Consider the following 18,204-nt stretch of genomic DNA (forward strand, 5'->3'; position numbering starts at 1 on the left):
TTAGGAATATTTTTAATCGCAACCAAAGACATAATTATTTATAATGAAAATACTGTCATGTCTTGCCCGTCTTGCCTAACACCCCTCACACACACTGCTCGCACTGACATCTGGTAGTGTAGAGGAGTGCGAGGAAGTGTCAAAATTTCGAACGAATTCGATTTTTCCTCTACTGTCATTGTTGTGTGATTGTGAATGTTAATTATTGTAAATTTTTTTGTTTAATAAAATAACTTTGGCAATCTTTGTTTAAAAACAATTTCGGCAGTTTGGTGTAATTTTGAAACAGTGCCGTGATCGATATGAAGCAAAGACAACAGCAGAAATAGTGAATTTAGCTGGAAATTATGTGATTTTTGTGCGGCAATTTTTCGACCAAACAAAAATTTATCGCCATGATCGGTATCAACCAAGCCCTTTTAGTGTTGTTGATATTGTGCGGGTGCTGGTCATTTTCTTCCGGCAATAATGAATTGCAAGGTATAACGAACTGGTGCAGTGTTTTATGGTTTAATTGATGGAAATAATTTCAATTGGTCGGAATTGTTTTAGCTTTTTTTTCGTTCTGTGGTGTGAGGTTAGGATTATTAGTCTGAGGAAAGATGATTGTGATTGCACTCGGACAAAGCGTAGGTTGAAATTCGTATGCGCCGAGCGAATGGCATTTTGGTTCGATAATAAATCGAAAGGCATTTTTGTCGTTCATTGCATATCTGCTGGTTGTTGTTTGAATAGCTTACCATTTGCTGATTTCTGATTATTTGAACCAACGAGATGATAACAAAAATTGAAATTGAATATTTTCATGGGACAAAAAAAATAAATTTGAAATGCGCAATGGAACATTAGATATGAATGCAACCAGATGACTATGAACCAGTCTTGTGATTCACATTTTCATTTTGTGAAAATATGATTTGCTTCGATATCAGAGCAAATTACGCATTCAGAATGTATGTGGTTTCCGTTACAGCAATTGTTTTGAGTTCACCGAATAATCTAGTCACTAATTGATCGCCTTGAAGGGGTTCCTAGCCACATTTAAAACAAAATTTTGGGCTCTAAAAGATTTTAATGAACGGTCATTCTTGCGGCTTCCTTTGAATCAAGAGTCAAGGTTGGAAGATCCGTACGTATATGTCGATTGGGAAGCAGATAGTGAACAAAAATGTATTGAAATTAAGTGAAGTCCTAGTCGATTTGTCATTTGAGACTCTCCATTTCGATCAATTGATAGCTCACTCTTACACTGACCTGTTGACGATTTCGAATTCTGTAACTAGCAAGAGTTCGGTTTTTCACAGACCAAATTCACAAATTTCACAGACTCTTGATAAAGCTCTGAATATCAAACAGTAGATAAAGTTGAAATCAAATTCGTTGGATTTCCGTTGATTATACTTTAAATTTATCGAAGATTTTCGTTAAACCCACATTGACGAAAGTGTCATTTTTCCTTGTAAGTCTAGTCCATGAATTTACAGAGAGATCTGTGTGGGCTTAGCGATATAATGAATTTGATGTGTTATATTTGAAGGAAATTATTCGGACAATTTTAGCACACAACCGACAACTATCTACGGTCAGAGATCTGATAAAAAAGTCACTTTAGATTGTCGTGGATCGTGCTCAATAACAAAAGACAAAATGTTTAGACGATTAACTCAGCCTATCACCAATCTTGATTGTTGTTGATTCACGACTTGTGACTCATGTGACACAAATCTGAGGATGTTGGTAACATCCTCAGACCTTTAACGCGTAAGTCACTACAGTCATGAAACGCTCTTTAAGAGAAATACTTTTCATTTCATGCCATCGTCTTATCATCCCAAAAAGCTGATTGTTGTTGATTCACGACTTGTGACTCACATGACACAAATCTAAGGATGTTCGTGTGTCACACTAGAGTCACAAGTCGTGAATCAACAGCAATCAGCAATACCCACTCTATGGACCATTTGGATCAGCGGTACAACCTGAAAAAAGGGAACGAAATCTTGTCTCGGGCGCTATTATATCTCGGCAGAGTGTGTGCTTTTTGTGTGTAGTTTAGGTGCTTTAGATTCAGTTTTTTTAGAGCTAGTGTCTAAGAAGGCAGCGAAATATACGCTAGTATGTGAGGCGATGTTTTTTTTGGAAACAAATATTAATTTGAAATCATTCACAAAGTTGTTAGACTTCCGAAAAGTGTTCGGCAATGCAGTCAGTTATTTTTCGAAGACTTTTTAATTCCATATATGCCCCCAGTGCGGCCTCCCTCTTATTTGGCTTGTTTAGAGCATTTTTCGTCTAACATTTTTCGAATAAATTTTAACTCAAATCACTGACCGACTGAAATTTCGCCGAACTTTTCAAATTCTCATCGATCATTTTCCAGATGAATTAACTGCCGTCGTTGGAACAAATTATACCTTGGTATGCAATTCACTAACGGACAAAGTCTGGTGGTCGAAGGACGGAAAAAACATTACAATTAACAATAAGAGGTAGAAGATTGAACGTTCGCCGAATTTCTAACGATTGTTTAACGTTCTTTGCTCATGGTTATTTTGCAGATATTTCGCTGACAGGCGAAACGTTGCAGTTGACGAAAATGGTCGCGAAATTGACTTCGACGAACAAGCAACTAATCAATGGACACATCTGCTTAACATTACCGCGGTTGACATAAAAGATTCTGGCAACTATACATGCCACAAGACTGATACAAATGCCGATGATCAACACTTCATCCTACAGTCGATCATCGAACCGAACGTTACGAATCACAGTCCGGCTAGAACAAAAACCAAAATCAGCACCTACGTTCTCCTATTCTGCCTATTCGAAGCGTATCCGATGGACAATTTCAAGAATACCATCAAATGGATTAAGCTCGACGATCCACAGTATCAGTTGGGAAATCGTACGCAGGTGGTCGTTTTGAATGACACGCTGGTCAACTCTACGCTAGAGATTTCCGATGTTTTCAAGAAAGACAACGGCACTTATGAATGCTCCATGGAATCACCGTACACCGGCGCTGTGCAAAAAGTCCAGTCATCCATATTGGTGTTGGATGTGCCGCAAGTTAGCGTCGATTTTGTGAAAGCGGTCGGAGCGAATAAAATCTTTCTGAATTGGACCATAAACGATGGCAACGATCCGGTGCAACAGTATTTCGTGCAGTATATGAAAGAGGGTGCGTCCACATTCACCTACTACAATCACATCATCGACGGTCGTAACGTCTCTTATGTGCTGGAGAATTTCGAGCCGAACACCACGTACCAGATTAAGATTGCGGCGAAAAATGGCATCGGTTCCGGACCGGGATATGTCTATCCGCACAAGGTCAAGACGCTAGAAAGTGATCCGGTGTTTATACCGAAAATCAGTGTCAAGGGCAACACCCATTCGACCATAACCATTGGATGGTCGCCTCCGTCACCGGATATTTTGGATTACATTCATTACTACGAACTGGTTGTGGCTGAGGCCGGTGACAATTCGACAATTATCGAAGAAGCCATTCATCCGCAGAACAGTCGCAATCTGCCGTACATGTTTGACAATCTGTCAACGGCCACCGATTACAAATTCAAAGTGCGATCGTGCAGTGAACTAACCAAACAATGTGGGAATTGGTCGGATGAAGTGACCGGCACGACGATGGACGGCCTGTCATCGGAACCATTGAATTTGAAAATTTCCTGCTTGTATTACAACATTTCGGGTCGGACGATTGTCTCAGCTACGTGGGATCCTCCAGCGAAACGAAACGGCAAAATCATGTCGTATCAGATCATCTTGAACGGTGTGTCGACATTCCGAAGCGATCGGGGCATGCGAAATGAAACGTACGGTCCGAAAGTTAAGAATGTGGAATTCGAACGTGCCGAATACGACAACGTCCCACCGAACACCAATTATACGTTGCGAGTGTCTGGAGTGACCAGAAGCAAGAAACCTGGTGATTCTACGTCGGCAGTATGCTTAATGCCGCCGACAGTGCCCGAAACGGTGAACAGCATATTGTGGGGAAAAGTCGAAACCGAGGTCGGTGACTGGGTGTTCAAACTGTTTCTGTCACAGGTTTCCGAGCGAAACGGTCCCATTTGTGGCTACAGAATTTATTTGGTGAAAATGGGAACCGATAACAAACATCTGCCAGCACCCGAGGATCTAGACGTCATGACGCACGCTGAAGCTCATGCGCCGAATAATTCCCAAGGCGGTGCATACATCGCAGAAATCTTCCCGAACGACGATTTTCAAAAGGAAGTCATTCTCGGCGACGGACATCGGATCAACGTGAACGAAACGTTGATTAACCGTGAACCGAACAGTGCCTGCCGGCGACTACTCAATGGATACTACGTTCGTTCGACACGCATTCGTGTCACAACACCAACACCAGCGCAGAGTGACGATGTCACGGAAACACCCGTTCCGCCACCGATGTCAACGCAAAAGGAACGTTTGGATAAGGCCGGTAATCTGACGTCTGAGGCGTCGAAAATTCTGAATTCGAAAAATCGTCGTCGAAAGCGTCAACCAACGGACAATGCTATTCCAACGGGTGATGATGTTAAATCGACTACCGTGTCGTCCATTACGATCAATTCGAATTCATTTGAAATATTTGACGGTCCGTTGGATCCATCATCGTAAGTGTTGTTGTGCTGCCTCTGTGTTTTTATTTGAACAATTTTTCGTTAATTCGACGATTTTGTTTGCAGGAATTACACCGGATTCGTTGAAGTGATCGGTAAGTTTCAGGCCGGTCTTTTCGAGCCCCAAAATTTCAAACTTTTCCCGCGCCAAAAAATTAATTTTGTTTCTTCTCGACCCACAACAGTCAAGCTGGACGACGAAGATAAAATCATATCGGCATACAGCGGTTACTTTGAAACGATGACCGGAGGACCAATAGAATCGTCATTGTCCGGCGATACTTCCATTCTAAACACCATCACCCAAGTACTGTGCGGAATGATCATACTCTGCCTGGTGCTCCTATCAACACTGTACATATGGCATCGATACAGCAAAACAGCGGCACAAGGAGACGAAGTGATCAGCTTAAGGGATTCGTTGAGGTTGGTTGATTTGTGTCCACATTTTAGAACCGAAATTTCCAATCAAACAATTTTCCCTGTCTACAGTCGAGCGCTATGCGGTGGAAGAAATGGTACGAATCATCGACATTTGATTGGTTCGTCGTCAACGAAACCGGCTGACATTGGACCGATCAGTAAGACGGAACTGCCACAAGCGTACGTGTCCCGGCACAAGGACACCGACTACGGCTTCTTGCGTGAATACGAAATTTTGCCGAATCGATTCAACGATCGCACAACTAAAAATTCGGATGCCAAAGAGAATGTGTTCAAGAATCGATATCCGGACATCAAAGCCTACGATCAGACACGGGTTCGACTGGCGGAGAGAAACGGTTCGATTGGCTCGGACTACATAAACGCGAATTTTGTGTTGGGCTACAAGGAACGGAAAAAGTTCATTTGCGCACAGGGCCCGATGGACAGTACGGTGAACGATTTCTGGCGAATGATCTGGGAACAGCATCTGGAAATCATTGTCATGCTAACCAATTTGGAGGAGTACAACAAAGCGAAGTGTTCCAAGTACTGGCCGGAGAAGGTCGACGACTCGACGAAATTCGGCGAAATTACCGTGACATTTTTGGAGGAGCAACGGTTTTCCGATTATTTGATCCGAGATCTGAAAGTGACGCGTCGCAACAACAACGAAACGAGTGAAGACGAAGAACGGCATATCACCCAGTACCATTATCTGGTATGGAAGGATTTTATGGCGCCCGAACATCCGCACGGCATTATTAAATTCATACGACAAATCAATTCGGTGTATTCGTTGCAACGCGGACCAATTCTGGTACATTGCAGTGCTGGTGTTGGTCGTACCGGCACATTGGTGGCATTGGACTCGTTGATGCAACAACTGGATGATGAAGGTCAGGTGTCCATTTTTAACACCGTTTGTGATATGCGACACCAAAGAAATTTCCTTGTTCAATCATTGGTAAGTGCTAGGGGTTGGGTATAGTGGTCTCACCTCTGACATGTTGTTGATTCGTTGCGTTTTCTTCCAGAAACAATACATTTTCTTGTATCGAGCACTACTTGACATCGCTCAATACGGTAACACTGAGCTTCCAGCTAAAGGACTAAGTGCTGCCGTTGACAATCTCAAAGCTCGTCCGACTGATAGTAAAGAGCAATGCAAATTAGAAATTGAATTTGAGGTAAGTGTGCCGAGTGCAGCCACCATACGTTTACCGAGTTCCATTCAATACAATTTTTCCATCCAAACAAAAACAGAAAATCAAATCCATAACCGACGAGTCAAACAAAACGTGTGCGATCGGTAACGGCGAAGAGAATCGCAGCAAAAACCGCAGTGAACTTGTGATACCATTCGATCGGAATCGAGTCATTCTGAATCCGATTCCGGGACGCGACCATTCAACGTACATCAACGCCTCGTTTATCGAGGGCTACGACAATTCCGAATCGTTCATCATCACCCAGGATCCGTTGGAGGAGACGATACCCGATTTTTGGCGTATGGTGTCCGAACAGGGAATCAACACGATTGTCATGATATCGGAAATCGGTGATGGGCCGAAGAAATGTCCGCGGTATTGGGCTGACGATGAGATACAATACGATCACATTCTGGTTAAGTACATGCAGAGTGACATTGGACCGTACTACACGAGACGGGAATTCAATGTGACGAATTGCAAAATGAAGGACACCATCAAAGTTACCCAATTCCAATACAACGGGTGGCCGACCGTTGACGGAGAAGTACCAGAAGTGGCTCGCGGTATGATCGAACTTGTCGATCAGGCGCAGAACCATCATAACGACCAAGAGAACTATGGAAGTCCTGGACCGATAGCGATTCATTGCAAGTGAGTGATTAACGTGAAGTGGAAGCATTCGCCGAAAATTAATCGAAAATTCTTTCGTGTGCTTAGTTATGGAACGGAGAGGAGCTCCATCTATGTGGCATTGTGTATACTAGTACAACATTTGAGGACTGAGAAGAAAGTTGACATCTGTACAACGACACGGAAACTGAGATCGCAAAGGAATATGCTGTTAGACACATACGTAAGTACAACAAGGCAAACATGTTGAAAATCGGGGTTATATTGATCGGTTTTAGAGTTGCGGTTTTTTTGCTCGTTCGTTATGACACGAATCGAATCGTTTCACTGTACGTACGTTCTGGATGCCCAATGTCCTAATGTTCTGGCTGGGCTGTTCAGTATTCTTGTCTTCGTTTAGTTAAATTCTTATTGGAGAGTCTGTTGTGCCAAACCACTCAAATTTTTGAATTTTTTGATTTATTAGTCAAGGTCCTTGACTCAAGGAACAACGGAACATCAATGAAAATTTAATTTTCAATTTCGTTCTTCCTTTCTTCTGAATCCGATAATACCGCTGAATCCGCTGCCTATACAGAGTGGATTGTGTAGATGTTTGCACTACTAACACACAGTCATGCTTTTACAATCCGAGTTACGCACAATGATATTTTGTGAATAGTTGGACCGACTTGCCGGTAGTGTTGTAATAAAATGTACTAAACTACGGCCATGCAATGAACACATACCACAATATCTAAGCCTGTCGGATCGGCCTATTCAACGACGTACAGCCCCCGATTATATCATTCAGTGGTTCAGTTAAACGGCCAAAGATTGTATACTCAAGCTTCGCTAAAACTTGAACCAATTCGAAAACAATGGTTCGGCGATCCGGGCGAGTTATTTCTCGTTTGAATGGTCTCAATTCTAGGAAATAGGTATCTCGCTTAGCTTCCCATTTTCGGGGTGAACACTTGAAAGGTTATAGCGTTAGGGGTGTGCGATGGATAAAGTATCGAGACTGGCGTAGTCTACAAAAAATGGTTATCGTCCCTAGATGTCAAAAATCGAGTTTAATTTTTTTTTTAAATTCGTTTACAGCTTGCGACAAATCATAAAATCTAAATTTTCGAGTTTTTGGTTTCCCACCTATTTCGACCTTTACCAAAAAATTTCTTTTGGATTTTTGTTAGCTGGACTACTAATTTCTACTAATTTGAGTCCAGTGCTATAGGAAAAAATAAAATCCAGACGAAGTTTGTCGAAAAAGTCTTTTTGGTGATTCGTCAAAGTTCACCGACTATGAAAAATTGAGTTGATTTTGAACTGGAAAATTCGGAAATTGATCTAGAAAATGTTTCGATTTTTGCTAAAGTGGGCTTAAATTCTTGGAAATGTTGTAGGCTATCCAGAACAGAAAAGTTTTTGAAAATCATCTGAGAAATATGAGTGTTTGTTTGGTCTAAAATGGGGGTAAAATAGCTCAATTGACAAAATCGAATTTTTGCTGGCTTGCAACAGCGCCTATCCGCGGAACTGACTGTAGGGCGTTAGAGCTGGACTCACCTTATTTCATTCCCTTAGATATTTTGTGTTGCAGGCCAAAAACGTTAGTCCAAGTAAAATATCTGCCCAGTTCACCCATATTTTTCAGTGTTTTCAATTTGTTTTTGGTATTCAAACAGGATGGGCAATGAAAATGATATAAGCTACATCAAAACTAGATGTACATACAGCGCAAAATTGTCCCGAACCGTGCGATCATTGGTCTTAAAATTGTTGTTTTCCTCCTACTTCATAGTAGGTAGAGTGCCTTAGTTATTTGACTTCATAAAATGAACAGAAGCTCAAACGAATATGGGCTCATTGTAAAGCATGCGCACCGTACATTTACAACAGTCAACACATGGTCACTCAAGATGTACTTTGTACATAACACGAAGTCACAACCATTCCCAACTATGGAAAATGTAGGGAAAATCGAGTTTTTTCACAAAAATAATTTTTTCAGTGGAAGTTTGAACTGTTTTTAGTGAAGGTCTTAAGCCATATTTTTAACACATTTTCCGTAGTTTCTCTTGTGGATTGATTAAGGAGAACTGGTATGTAACTTCTTATTTTTCCTCGTCTGTCTCTAAGGAATTTCATCTATAAGCTTTTGAAGCTCTTAGAGACTTAGAGGAATAGAAACCTCCATATTGTTATCACAACTGAAACGTTCGCATTGTTCGTATAAAATGTCAAATATTTCGGTCGGAAAAAATTCGCCAAAAATTTACTGAAAAAGTTGATTTTCGAACAGTAGAATGTGTTCCACAACTTTTCATTCCCAATCATGTATGATAACTGAAAAGTTCGAAGAATGTAAAGCGAGCGGATTGACACAAAGGACCCGCCTACGTGTTCTATGAAAAATTAAATTAAACAACAACTCAAACCGATCCAACCTACCCATAACGACAAACTTTACTCGAATTTCCGAACTGACGGTCGATACCACAATTGAATTTAAATAATTTAAATTAAATAATGATTTTATTCCAGGCTCAGTACGAGTTTCTTCATAGGGCTATTGTTAATTATGCCGATCTCCATCGATTGTCGTTAGACTCGCCATCAGATTGCTAATAACATTTACGATTTAAGAAACTTTTTTTTTTATTTTTTTCTATAATCGGAACCGATAGGAATGGAAAGTATTTTGTAATTTGTTTTTTATTTTCGCTGTGTAATTGAATGTAAAATTTTATTGATTTTTTTTTGGTGCAACGAATGCATTACTGCGGAACAAGAAAAAAATATTTTATTGTACATTGAGCGAGGCACATGACGTGGAATGAAAAGTGTTTTTTTTTTCTAATTACTTTTTATAAAACAGAAAAAATGATAAATTGGGAAACGTAGACTTCTTTCGTAAAATATTACCCTTATATAACATACGTTTTCACGACAATATAGATGTTAAGTGACATGGTGAGTTTTTTTAAGTTAAAAAATTGTGTTCCTTTGTCGTTATAATTTCGTTCGAATTATAATTTATTGCATTTTGAACAAGATTTTAAGTTACTTTTAACCTTAGACAAATTATTGACCAATGCTCCAAGTCACTTTCAGTCTTTCATAGGGCCGCAGTTTGATGCCTACGCAATATTCTCGCATTTCCTGATACTAAATAGTCATTCTTTTACCAAAGGGAGATAATAAAAAAAATCCTTCAAGAGCTATGTTTGCGACCAGAGCGAAGCGAGGACCGTAATTCGCTCTACTTGTAAACTTACTATTTCTCCTCGAAGTGAATACAAAGTTACATATCCACGAAATTAACACGTCAACTTCTTTCATCGTTTTTCAAAACAAAAACAAACAAACAAACGGAAGCGTTCGGGTGAGTAATTTTTTCAAGTGACAATAGTTCAAAAAAATCTCACCTGAACTGTCATCATACCAAATGTCAACAAAACGCCATCTTCGGATCAAACTTGAGCGAAGAAAAAACAGCTATTCACACCGTGAAAAAACATTTGTTCTACGAGTTTTTTTTTGTCCTAAGGGTCCTAAATAGATATTTGGCCTAGTGCCTATTTCGGCCGTCACACATGGTAGACAATCAAAATTTCTGTCAAATTGAAGATATTGATCGGAAAATTTAAAAAAAACCAGTCGTTCCCACGAACCGAAAATTCAAAAATTTTTCTTATCGAGCACTCCAAACCTGTCAAAAAAATGTTTCGCCCTTCGGGGTCAAAATTACTGGGTATTATAACTAGTGTGAAAACGTAGGCCTCAAATCGTGACCTTATGATAGCTTAAAATTGCTGCGAGGATCTATTATGATTGGTCTAAGGTTATTACGATAAAAATTTACCAAAAATTTATTGAAAAAAATAGGAAACTCACTTCGCTTAAATGATAGTCTGCGGATTATTCGTATCTTTAGATAAACTTTTTGTTTCGAACTTTTAGTGATTAGTTTAGGATTTTTTATTTGCGAAATAATAACAACAAAAAAAACGAAGAACCACTAAAGACTTTAGTAGCTTCGGTACGGTATGAATGAGAAATATTCATAGAAAATGGCAGAAAATTCACAACCGCACAAGCTTCCATTCACCCAAGAAAATACAATGTTGATGTCTAGAGAATCGTTGAACTTATGTGATGTAAACGTGTAAAATGTTTGTTCTGTGAGAACTTTCTTATTCCTTCGTAACAACAGTCTGTGCCATAAAATTAAAAAGAAAAAAGGAAAAATTAAGCCTGATTAACAAAGTCGACTCATGCGATTGATGAGTCACAATTTTTGTATAATTAGTAACATCCAGTCCCAGTGTGTCCCAGTGTTAGCTGTAATAATCGAACAAATACATTCCTCGCATGAGCCCGCATATTGAAGAGTCACAAATAACTATATGAAGGAGTTGTCGCTTGCACATTGTGAAGTTGGCATTTTCTCCCGTTGTTGCACTCCCGTTTATTGAGTTGATGTCGTTTCAGTAATTTTAAAGGCTTAGGATTCATCAGTAATAAAGTCGACCGGGAACAGGGAACAGTCAACCTACAGTGTCATAATATTGTCAGTTTTTGTCGAACCGAAGCGAATCATATTTTTTTGAAGCCTGAATTTCAACCATTTTAACGCAGAACGTTATTCAAATTCTAAGCAAAAGTTGGTTCGACAGTATGTCGCTAAAGTGCGCACATTTCGTCACAGTAATTAGTAATAATGTAACACCCACTGCAGTTTATCAGCCACATAAATCTTGACTGTATGGCCCTTTGTAGGCGCGATAAATATAAATGTCTCGATATATGTTTCGACAGTTTCCAATTTCCTTATAGGTTGCTGTATGTTCTGATGTGTGGATTACTTTCTAAAAAAATCGATGAATTTTTGTGGCGTTCCGAAGAACAATTTTCTGCTTAGGATAATGTTTTACGTCGTTGAAAAATAATTTGTCAAAATAGCCAAACATAATTGTTGTTAGCACCCAGAACATGCAGATACGTGACACGTTGTGCTTCATTTATTTTATTGATTCTTTTTAGCCGTTGATCAGTTTGAATCGGTAGACCCACAATTGATAAATCATTTACGCTGTTACTTGACGGTCGAAATGCTTTATGCGCACACACGCCAAATGAGAATGAAATCGAAATTTATGATTTATGAGATAGTTTGTAGATAAGACATCTTTGAAACCACAACTTATTAATTACAAAATATATTTTATTCACTAAACTAATTCATGAACATGAGCCACCATAATTCATTTTCTTTCTGTATAATCTAGTCTTACATCTGTAATCGGTTAGTTTGATTGTTTTATTTTTATTTTTTTAAATAGACATACACGTAACATTAGTTTAAGTAAAACAAAGGAAAAGTTTAAAAGTAATTAAGTGGCCTGGATAAACATAAAAAAAATCCGAAAAGTGGGAGTTTTCCGATCATTCCAGAAGTGAAAATAAAAATAGAAATGGGTCAATGAAGTTAGAGTGACCCAACTTATACAACACTGAATGAGCTCATGGCTATTTTCGCTATGCCACTGCCAAAAGAAAATGTTTTTATTTTTTTTAAACCTAACGTGTAAAATTACACAAAATTCTTCAGTCCTGGTTCACATTTCTATTAATTAATTTATTCTTGCCGGTTTTTCGGTATATAATTTGTGACGATGTTGATCCATGAGCACCAAGGTCACCATTGGAATCATGGTCAATATGCTTTGCATGAACGTTTGTCTGTCTTTCTCTCATTAACACAACATTGTTCTCGGAAACACCACTGAAACACCGTTTTCGAAGAGAACTATTTTGTGTCTCTACTGAAAAGGTTAACATGTCGTCAGATGTCCGATAGCGATCGCTGTGAATACATACTTGCTGCAGGTTGAATAAAGCTTCAGGATTTTCATCGGATTCACTCATACAAACAAAACTAGCTATGTATGTTGATATGGTTCTATCATTACTACGCGCATGCACGCTCTACATATAAACACTCATAAATCAGTTTTGTGTGTATGAGTGAACCAGCTGAAAATCAGGCAAACTTAGGATGAAATTTGATTGCTCTTTCCTGTAGTGCAACAGATATGTAAATCTAACGTCGATTGGCTTTGTATTAGAATTGACTTTAAAAAATCTTTTGTCTGAAATTTTTCGTACTTTACTCTGTAGCGCAATTGTAGCGTCAATATATCTTTTTTGATCAACCTGTAGTAACGTGTATCATATACCTTCCTACTTTCTTTACACCGAAACGAAATCGGCTGTTTTCAATTAGAATGCAACAAGTTCCACAATCCACATTCGAATCGCTCACTTATTAATGTCTGAAAGATAAATGATAAGCCATACAAATGTCATTCTACTGGTTGACGGTTCGTTGCAGTGCAATTTTAGAACGATGTGATCCAAATACTGTACTAAACGCGAGCGTGCTTAGTACTGAGGAACTGATATCCTTTGCATCTCAAACAAAAGTTTTGTGACCGAATTTTGTGAGACGCGAGCTTATTGAATTTACAAAAAAAAGAAACAAAAAATCACTGAACAAGTCCGGGCTCATTTTCTTATTTACTTTGGAAACTCAACAATTAAATCCATCGATCAAATGAACATTATTTTAGCTTTTGTAATTCGAAATGTGTCACATGTATACTAGGCTATTATGTTAGTTACAAATTGAAGACTTACTGTGTATATATTTATAACCATCCCAAAATCATCCCATCCTTCTCCTGACACGCACTTTTCTATATGCATTGCATTATATAAATACGTACGATTCATAATAAAACAACAAATTTATTTAAAATTTAATGGATTATTATTAACATATAAAAAAAACATGATGATGATGATGAATGATTATTATTAAATGCATTAAACATTACACTTACTTATATTATACATGAATAATAACTATAATAAATTAATAGCAGAAGGAGCAAAAGGAAGAGTAAATTGAATAAAATCACAAGAGAAAATAAAGCGGGGGGTATAAATAACACCCCCAGGAAAATGGTTAATATTTGATACTAAATTGAATTATGTAAAAACCTCATTTTTATAAGCATTTTTGTAAAAGTTGTAGCATTTTGTACGGAACAAAACCAGTAACCCCTTCACTAATATAATAATATCCTAACCTGACAACCAAACAAAACAAACGAAAAAAAGTACGTGAACTCCAGCGACTTTACAGTCGACCCATTTTGACGGGAGCTTTTATTTTTTACTAATTCTAAAAAATGGGGAGGCTTAACTTTCCCCCATTCTAACAGATATGTATATGTACGCACCTATACTCGGTCAACCATCAAATATATTTAGTTAGAAAGTAAAAATGGAAGAGATGAAAAAAAAACAAACAGCAACAACAAAAACAGAAACAAAATTGTTTTTATCATTTTTGATATATTTCAATTTTTGAATAAATGTTTTTTAAAATGCATAGATTTGGAACAATTATTTGCGTTTTTATTTCGCCGTTAATCCGTCAATATCAAGGATGTCAATGACCCTAACTGCCAAAAATTACAATCCTATAAGAATCTGAGGGAATACTCAGTCCGAATAAGAAAGAAGGAGGCTCATTCAAGGTATATTATTGGCATTATCCAAGCCTCGATGTTCCCTTTAAATGGCAATACCATATTTTATTGTATACACACATGAACATTTTGAAAACCGACACATTTTCTGTGTTTTACTTGAGTTTTTAGTTATCTTCATATTAAAAACACATGCAAAATTCTCCTATGAGCTTTAATAATATTCCTAGAATAATTACCGAGGCGCGAACATTTACCGAAAATCCTTTGACAGTCAGAAGAAAGTCCTTCAAAATATAAAAAGAAATTCATAGAAAATATCAAGAAAATCTGCAAAATCATGAAAAACCATTTCAAAGTTTCAAGAAAATCAAATAAAAAGAAGAAGAAAACCAGCGTTACAACAGTACCACTCTCTTAGTTCCGCTTTTATACGTAAAAGAAAAAGTAGAAGGAAAGTGGAACAAAAGTGAAACTATTGGAAAGCTGCATATACACTCGCGGAATTTTGAAACCCGACACATTTTCTCTTTCGATTTTTTGTGTATTTTGCATGTATTTTTATATGAAGAAATCAAAAACTCAAGTAAAACACAGAAACAGAAAATGTGTCGATTTTCGAAATTCCGTGAGTGTATGATCCACTTTTCCCTTTTAAGAGAGGTAAGTGGAACTAAAAGAGTGGTACTATTGTAAAGGCCAACACACACTAGCATCTAGTGTCAGTTGGGGATATTATATTTCTATTCTCAAAACCGGTTTTAACCGATTTTATCTGATTTAAACAATAGAAATATCGTATTCCCGATGACAGTAGATGCTAGTGTGTGTTGTCAACGCTGGTAAGAAGAAAGTGCTTGAACATTGAAAAACAAAACTTTTGAAAAGCCAGAATGAGTAAAAAATCCTTGGAAAAATGTTCTTTTTGTAAATTCTTTGTAAACGATATTTATCAAGTATCTGCTCCTTGATAATAACATTGAAGGGAATTTTAAACGATACGAAGTGAGGGTTACAATGGAAAGTGTAAACTAATAAGCCATTTCTGTGCCTTAAGATCAGAATTCGGCGTATTTCGTCACTGCACATACGATCGAAAAGTGACTTCTAAAAAAAGCTGAAATGGCTGTAAAATTTTTGTTTTGTTTTTCGTCTCATTATGATCCTTACGGCACAGAAAACGTAGTTCGTGACTCGTGACGAAGGCACAATTTTTTCAGGACACGTCTTAAGCTTGTCCTACTCGGCTTCGCCTCGTTAGGACAAACTTAAGACTAGTCCTGAAAAATTCTACTTTTCGTCACTTGTGACGAAAAATACTATTTCGGCCCTAGGGAAATCAAAATCTTTTACTTCATCAGTTTTAACATACTCTCTGCAATATAGTACGAGAGCCTTACGCGTTTGTGATGAAATTATATTTCTCGTTCCACTGTTTGTTTATGTTGTTTACTCCATAGACAACGGTTTAATACAAGAAATGATGATCGTGTGACGTAATTGAAAATGATTCTTCAAATTCTATTTTTGAGATAGATCGCAACACAATCTTACTCGAAAATTTGGTAAATGTGTGCTGTAACGCACATCCGAATAGCAACTCTTATCAAAAATTTTCTAATTATTTTCGTATCGGCTGTTTAAACAAACATCTCTTATTAGTAGCACACTATCAAACTCAATATTGTAAATTTTCCTATTCAGTTGTTACGAAGTAGAGGACAGAGCAACATTGTGGTCTGATAACAAGCAGCGCACTGATAATTGTGATACAATCTATTCATCGTAAAAAGCAACAAAACTGAATAAAGTTATTTAATCTATTCGGTGTACCACAAGAACATTTAATCGCTGTGCATACAGCAAAAAGCTTCTCATTCCGAACCACACGTTCACATTGAAAAGGTCGAATTGTCTTTCGCTCAACTTTTAAATAAATATTTTGCTGAAAATGGATGTTTCACCACCAACTGCACTTCTCCAACCAATTCATGTCCCATTAAAAACACTCATGGGACCTGGCCCATCGAATTCGCCGCAACGGGTTTTGGATTCGTTATCATTGCCGATCCTGGGCCATTTACATCCGGAAACTTTGAAAATCATGGACGACGTGAAATTGGGCTGCCAGTACATCTTCCAAACCAAAAATGAAGTAACAATGTGCATATCGGCATCGGGTCACGGTGGAATGGAAGCGTCGCTTTGTAATTTAATTGAACCAGGAGACCGAGTCATGTTTGGAGTTACGGGTTTATGGGGACATCGTGCTAGTGACATGGCCAAGCGATATGGAGCCGACTGTAGATTTGTCACGGCAGAAACTGGTTCCGCGTTGACATTGGGTCAAATCGAAGAGGCTTTGGTAAAGCATCGACCAGCGCTATTTTTCGCTGTTCAAGGGGATTCGTCAACCGGGGTTCTGCAGCCATTGGAAGGAGTAGGAGAATTGTGTAGAAGGTATGGACCATTCACTAAACTACCATTCTCGAGGTGTAACATAAAATTTGGATTCTCATCGTTCCAGATACAATTGTCTACTTGTTGTCGATACTGTAGCGTCTCTAGGAGGAACTCCTTTCTATATGGACAAATGGATGGTTGATGTTGTCTACACAGGTTCACAGAAAACTTTGAGCGGTTAGTGGAGTCCGACCGTCTAGCATTGCGCAAAACACTAATTCAACAATAAATTTCAGCTCCGCCCGGCATAACACCCATCTCGTTCAGTCCAAATGCAATGCAGAAAGTATTGGGCAGAAAAACTCCGATCGCCGTCTATTACTGGGACATTAATTTGGTTGGAGATTATTGGAACTGTTTCGGACGGCCAAGAATGTATGCCGAGAACAAGAGCTACCGTCCTGTCGAGTTGCTAATTCCAACTATTGTTTCAGATATCACCACACCATTTCCCCAACACTTCTTTACGGATTACGTGAAGCTCTGGCTATATTTAGTGAGGAAGGAATGTCACAATTCATCAAACGTCATCACGACTGCAGTTTAAAATTGAAGGCAGGTCTGATAGCGCTTGGATTGGAATTGCTGGTTACCGATGAAAAATATCGACTGCCGACAGTTACAGCGATCAAAGTTCCAGCGAACGTTGACTGGAGAGCTGTCTGTGAATATGCAATGAAAAAGTGAGTTCAGTGCGTGCATTTCGATCGGATTCAGTAAGTTCAACGACTTCGTTTTGTGTTTCAGTCATTTGTTTGAGATCTCTGGTGGATTGGGACCGACAGCCGGAACTATTTTTCGTGTTGGATTGATGGGTAAGTTTTCCTGTTTCGATGAAGTGCTGGATTCGAATGACTTTTTTGTATTCTTATTTTAAAGGAACAAATGCAACGGAAGAGAAGGTCGATCGGCTGCTGGAAATGCTCAAAGAGGCGTTAACTCAGACATCTTCGTTCTTTGACAAATCAAAATTGTAAGAGGACAACACCGGCTCCAGTGATTCAATTAATATTTCGGTCGTGAAAACTACTATCAAAAGCCAAAAAAATATATTCTAAGTCTCAGCAATGACGTCGTCGCTTTATTCACATTGCATATTTCGCAACAGTTCTTCTGTTATCGCCTCTGATAAGTGATGACTTGAGAGCGGTATTGGTGATAATTTGCAAAACGAAGATCGAAGGTGAGAAAATTCGTCGAGTCGGCATATAGTGATTGGTGTATACGACAATCAGTGTTTACAAATATGGAAGTGTCGCCAATTCATTACCT

General features: G+C 38.4%; 2 protein-coding genes across 2 annotated transcripts; both read left to right on the forward strand.

Moving 5' to 3' along the window:
* The first annotated feature begins 175 nt into the window (after nt 1-175).
* Nucleotides 176-12,321, forward strand: LOC119076427 (tyrosine-protein phosphatase 69D). The gene is made up of 10 exons (XM_037183172.1): nt 176-480; nt 2,381-2,489; nt 2,559-4,652; nt 4,725-4,753; nt 4,844-5,084; nt 5,151-6,048; nt 6,119-6,271; nt 6,348-6,946; nt 7,013-7,148; nt 9,452-12,321. The coding sequence occupies exons 1-10, from the start codon at nt 396-398 to the stop codon at nt 9,533-9,535; spliced, it is 4,428 nt and encodes a 1,475-aa protein (XP_037039067.1). The 5' UTR covers nt 176-395; the 3' UTR covers nt 9,536-12,321.
* Nucleotides 12,322-16,171: 3,850 nt separating this feature from the next.
* Nucleotides 16,172-17,996, forward strand: LOC119076431 (serine--pyruvate aminotransferase, mitochondrial). Its single transcript, XM_037183179.1, has 6 exons — nt 16,172-16,929; nt 16,997-17,109; nt 17,169-17,307; nt 17,367-17,615; nt 17,680-17,747; nt 17,812-17,996. Exons 1-6 carry the CDS (start codon nt 16,421-16,423, stop codon nt 17,907-17,909), a joined length of 1,176 nt encoding a protein of 391 aa, XP_037039074.1. The 5' UTR covers nt 16,172-16,420; the 3' UTR covers nt 17,910-17,996.
* Nucleotides 17,997-18,204: the final 208 nt, after the last annotated feature.

The sequence above is a fragment of the Bradysia coprophila genome, unplaced genomic scaffold (assembly GCF_014529535.1).
Source record: "Bradysia coprophila strain Holo2 unplaced genomic scaffold, BU_Bcop_v1 contig_232, whole genome shotgun sequence".
Lineage (NCBI taxonomy): Eukaryota > Metazoa > Arthropoda > Insecta > Diptera > Sciaridae > Bradysia > Bradysia coprophila.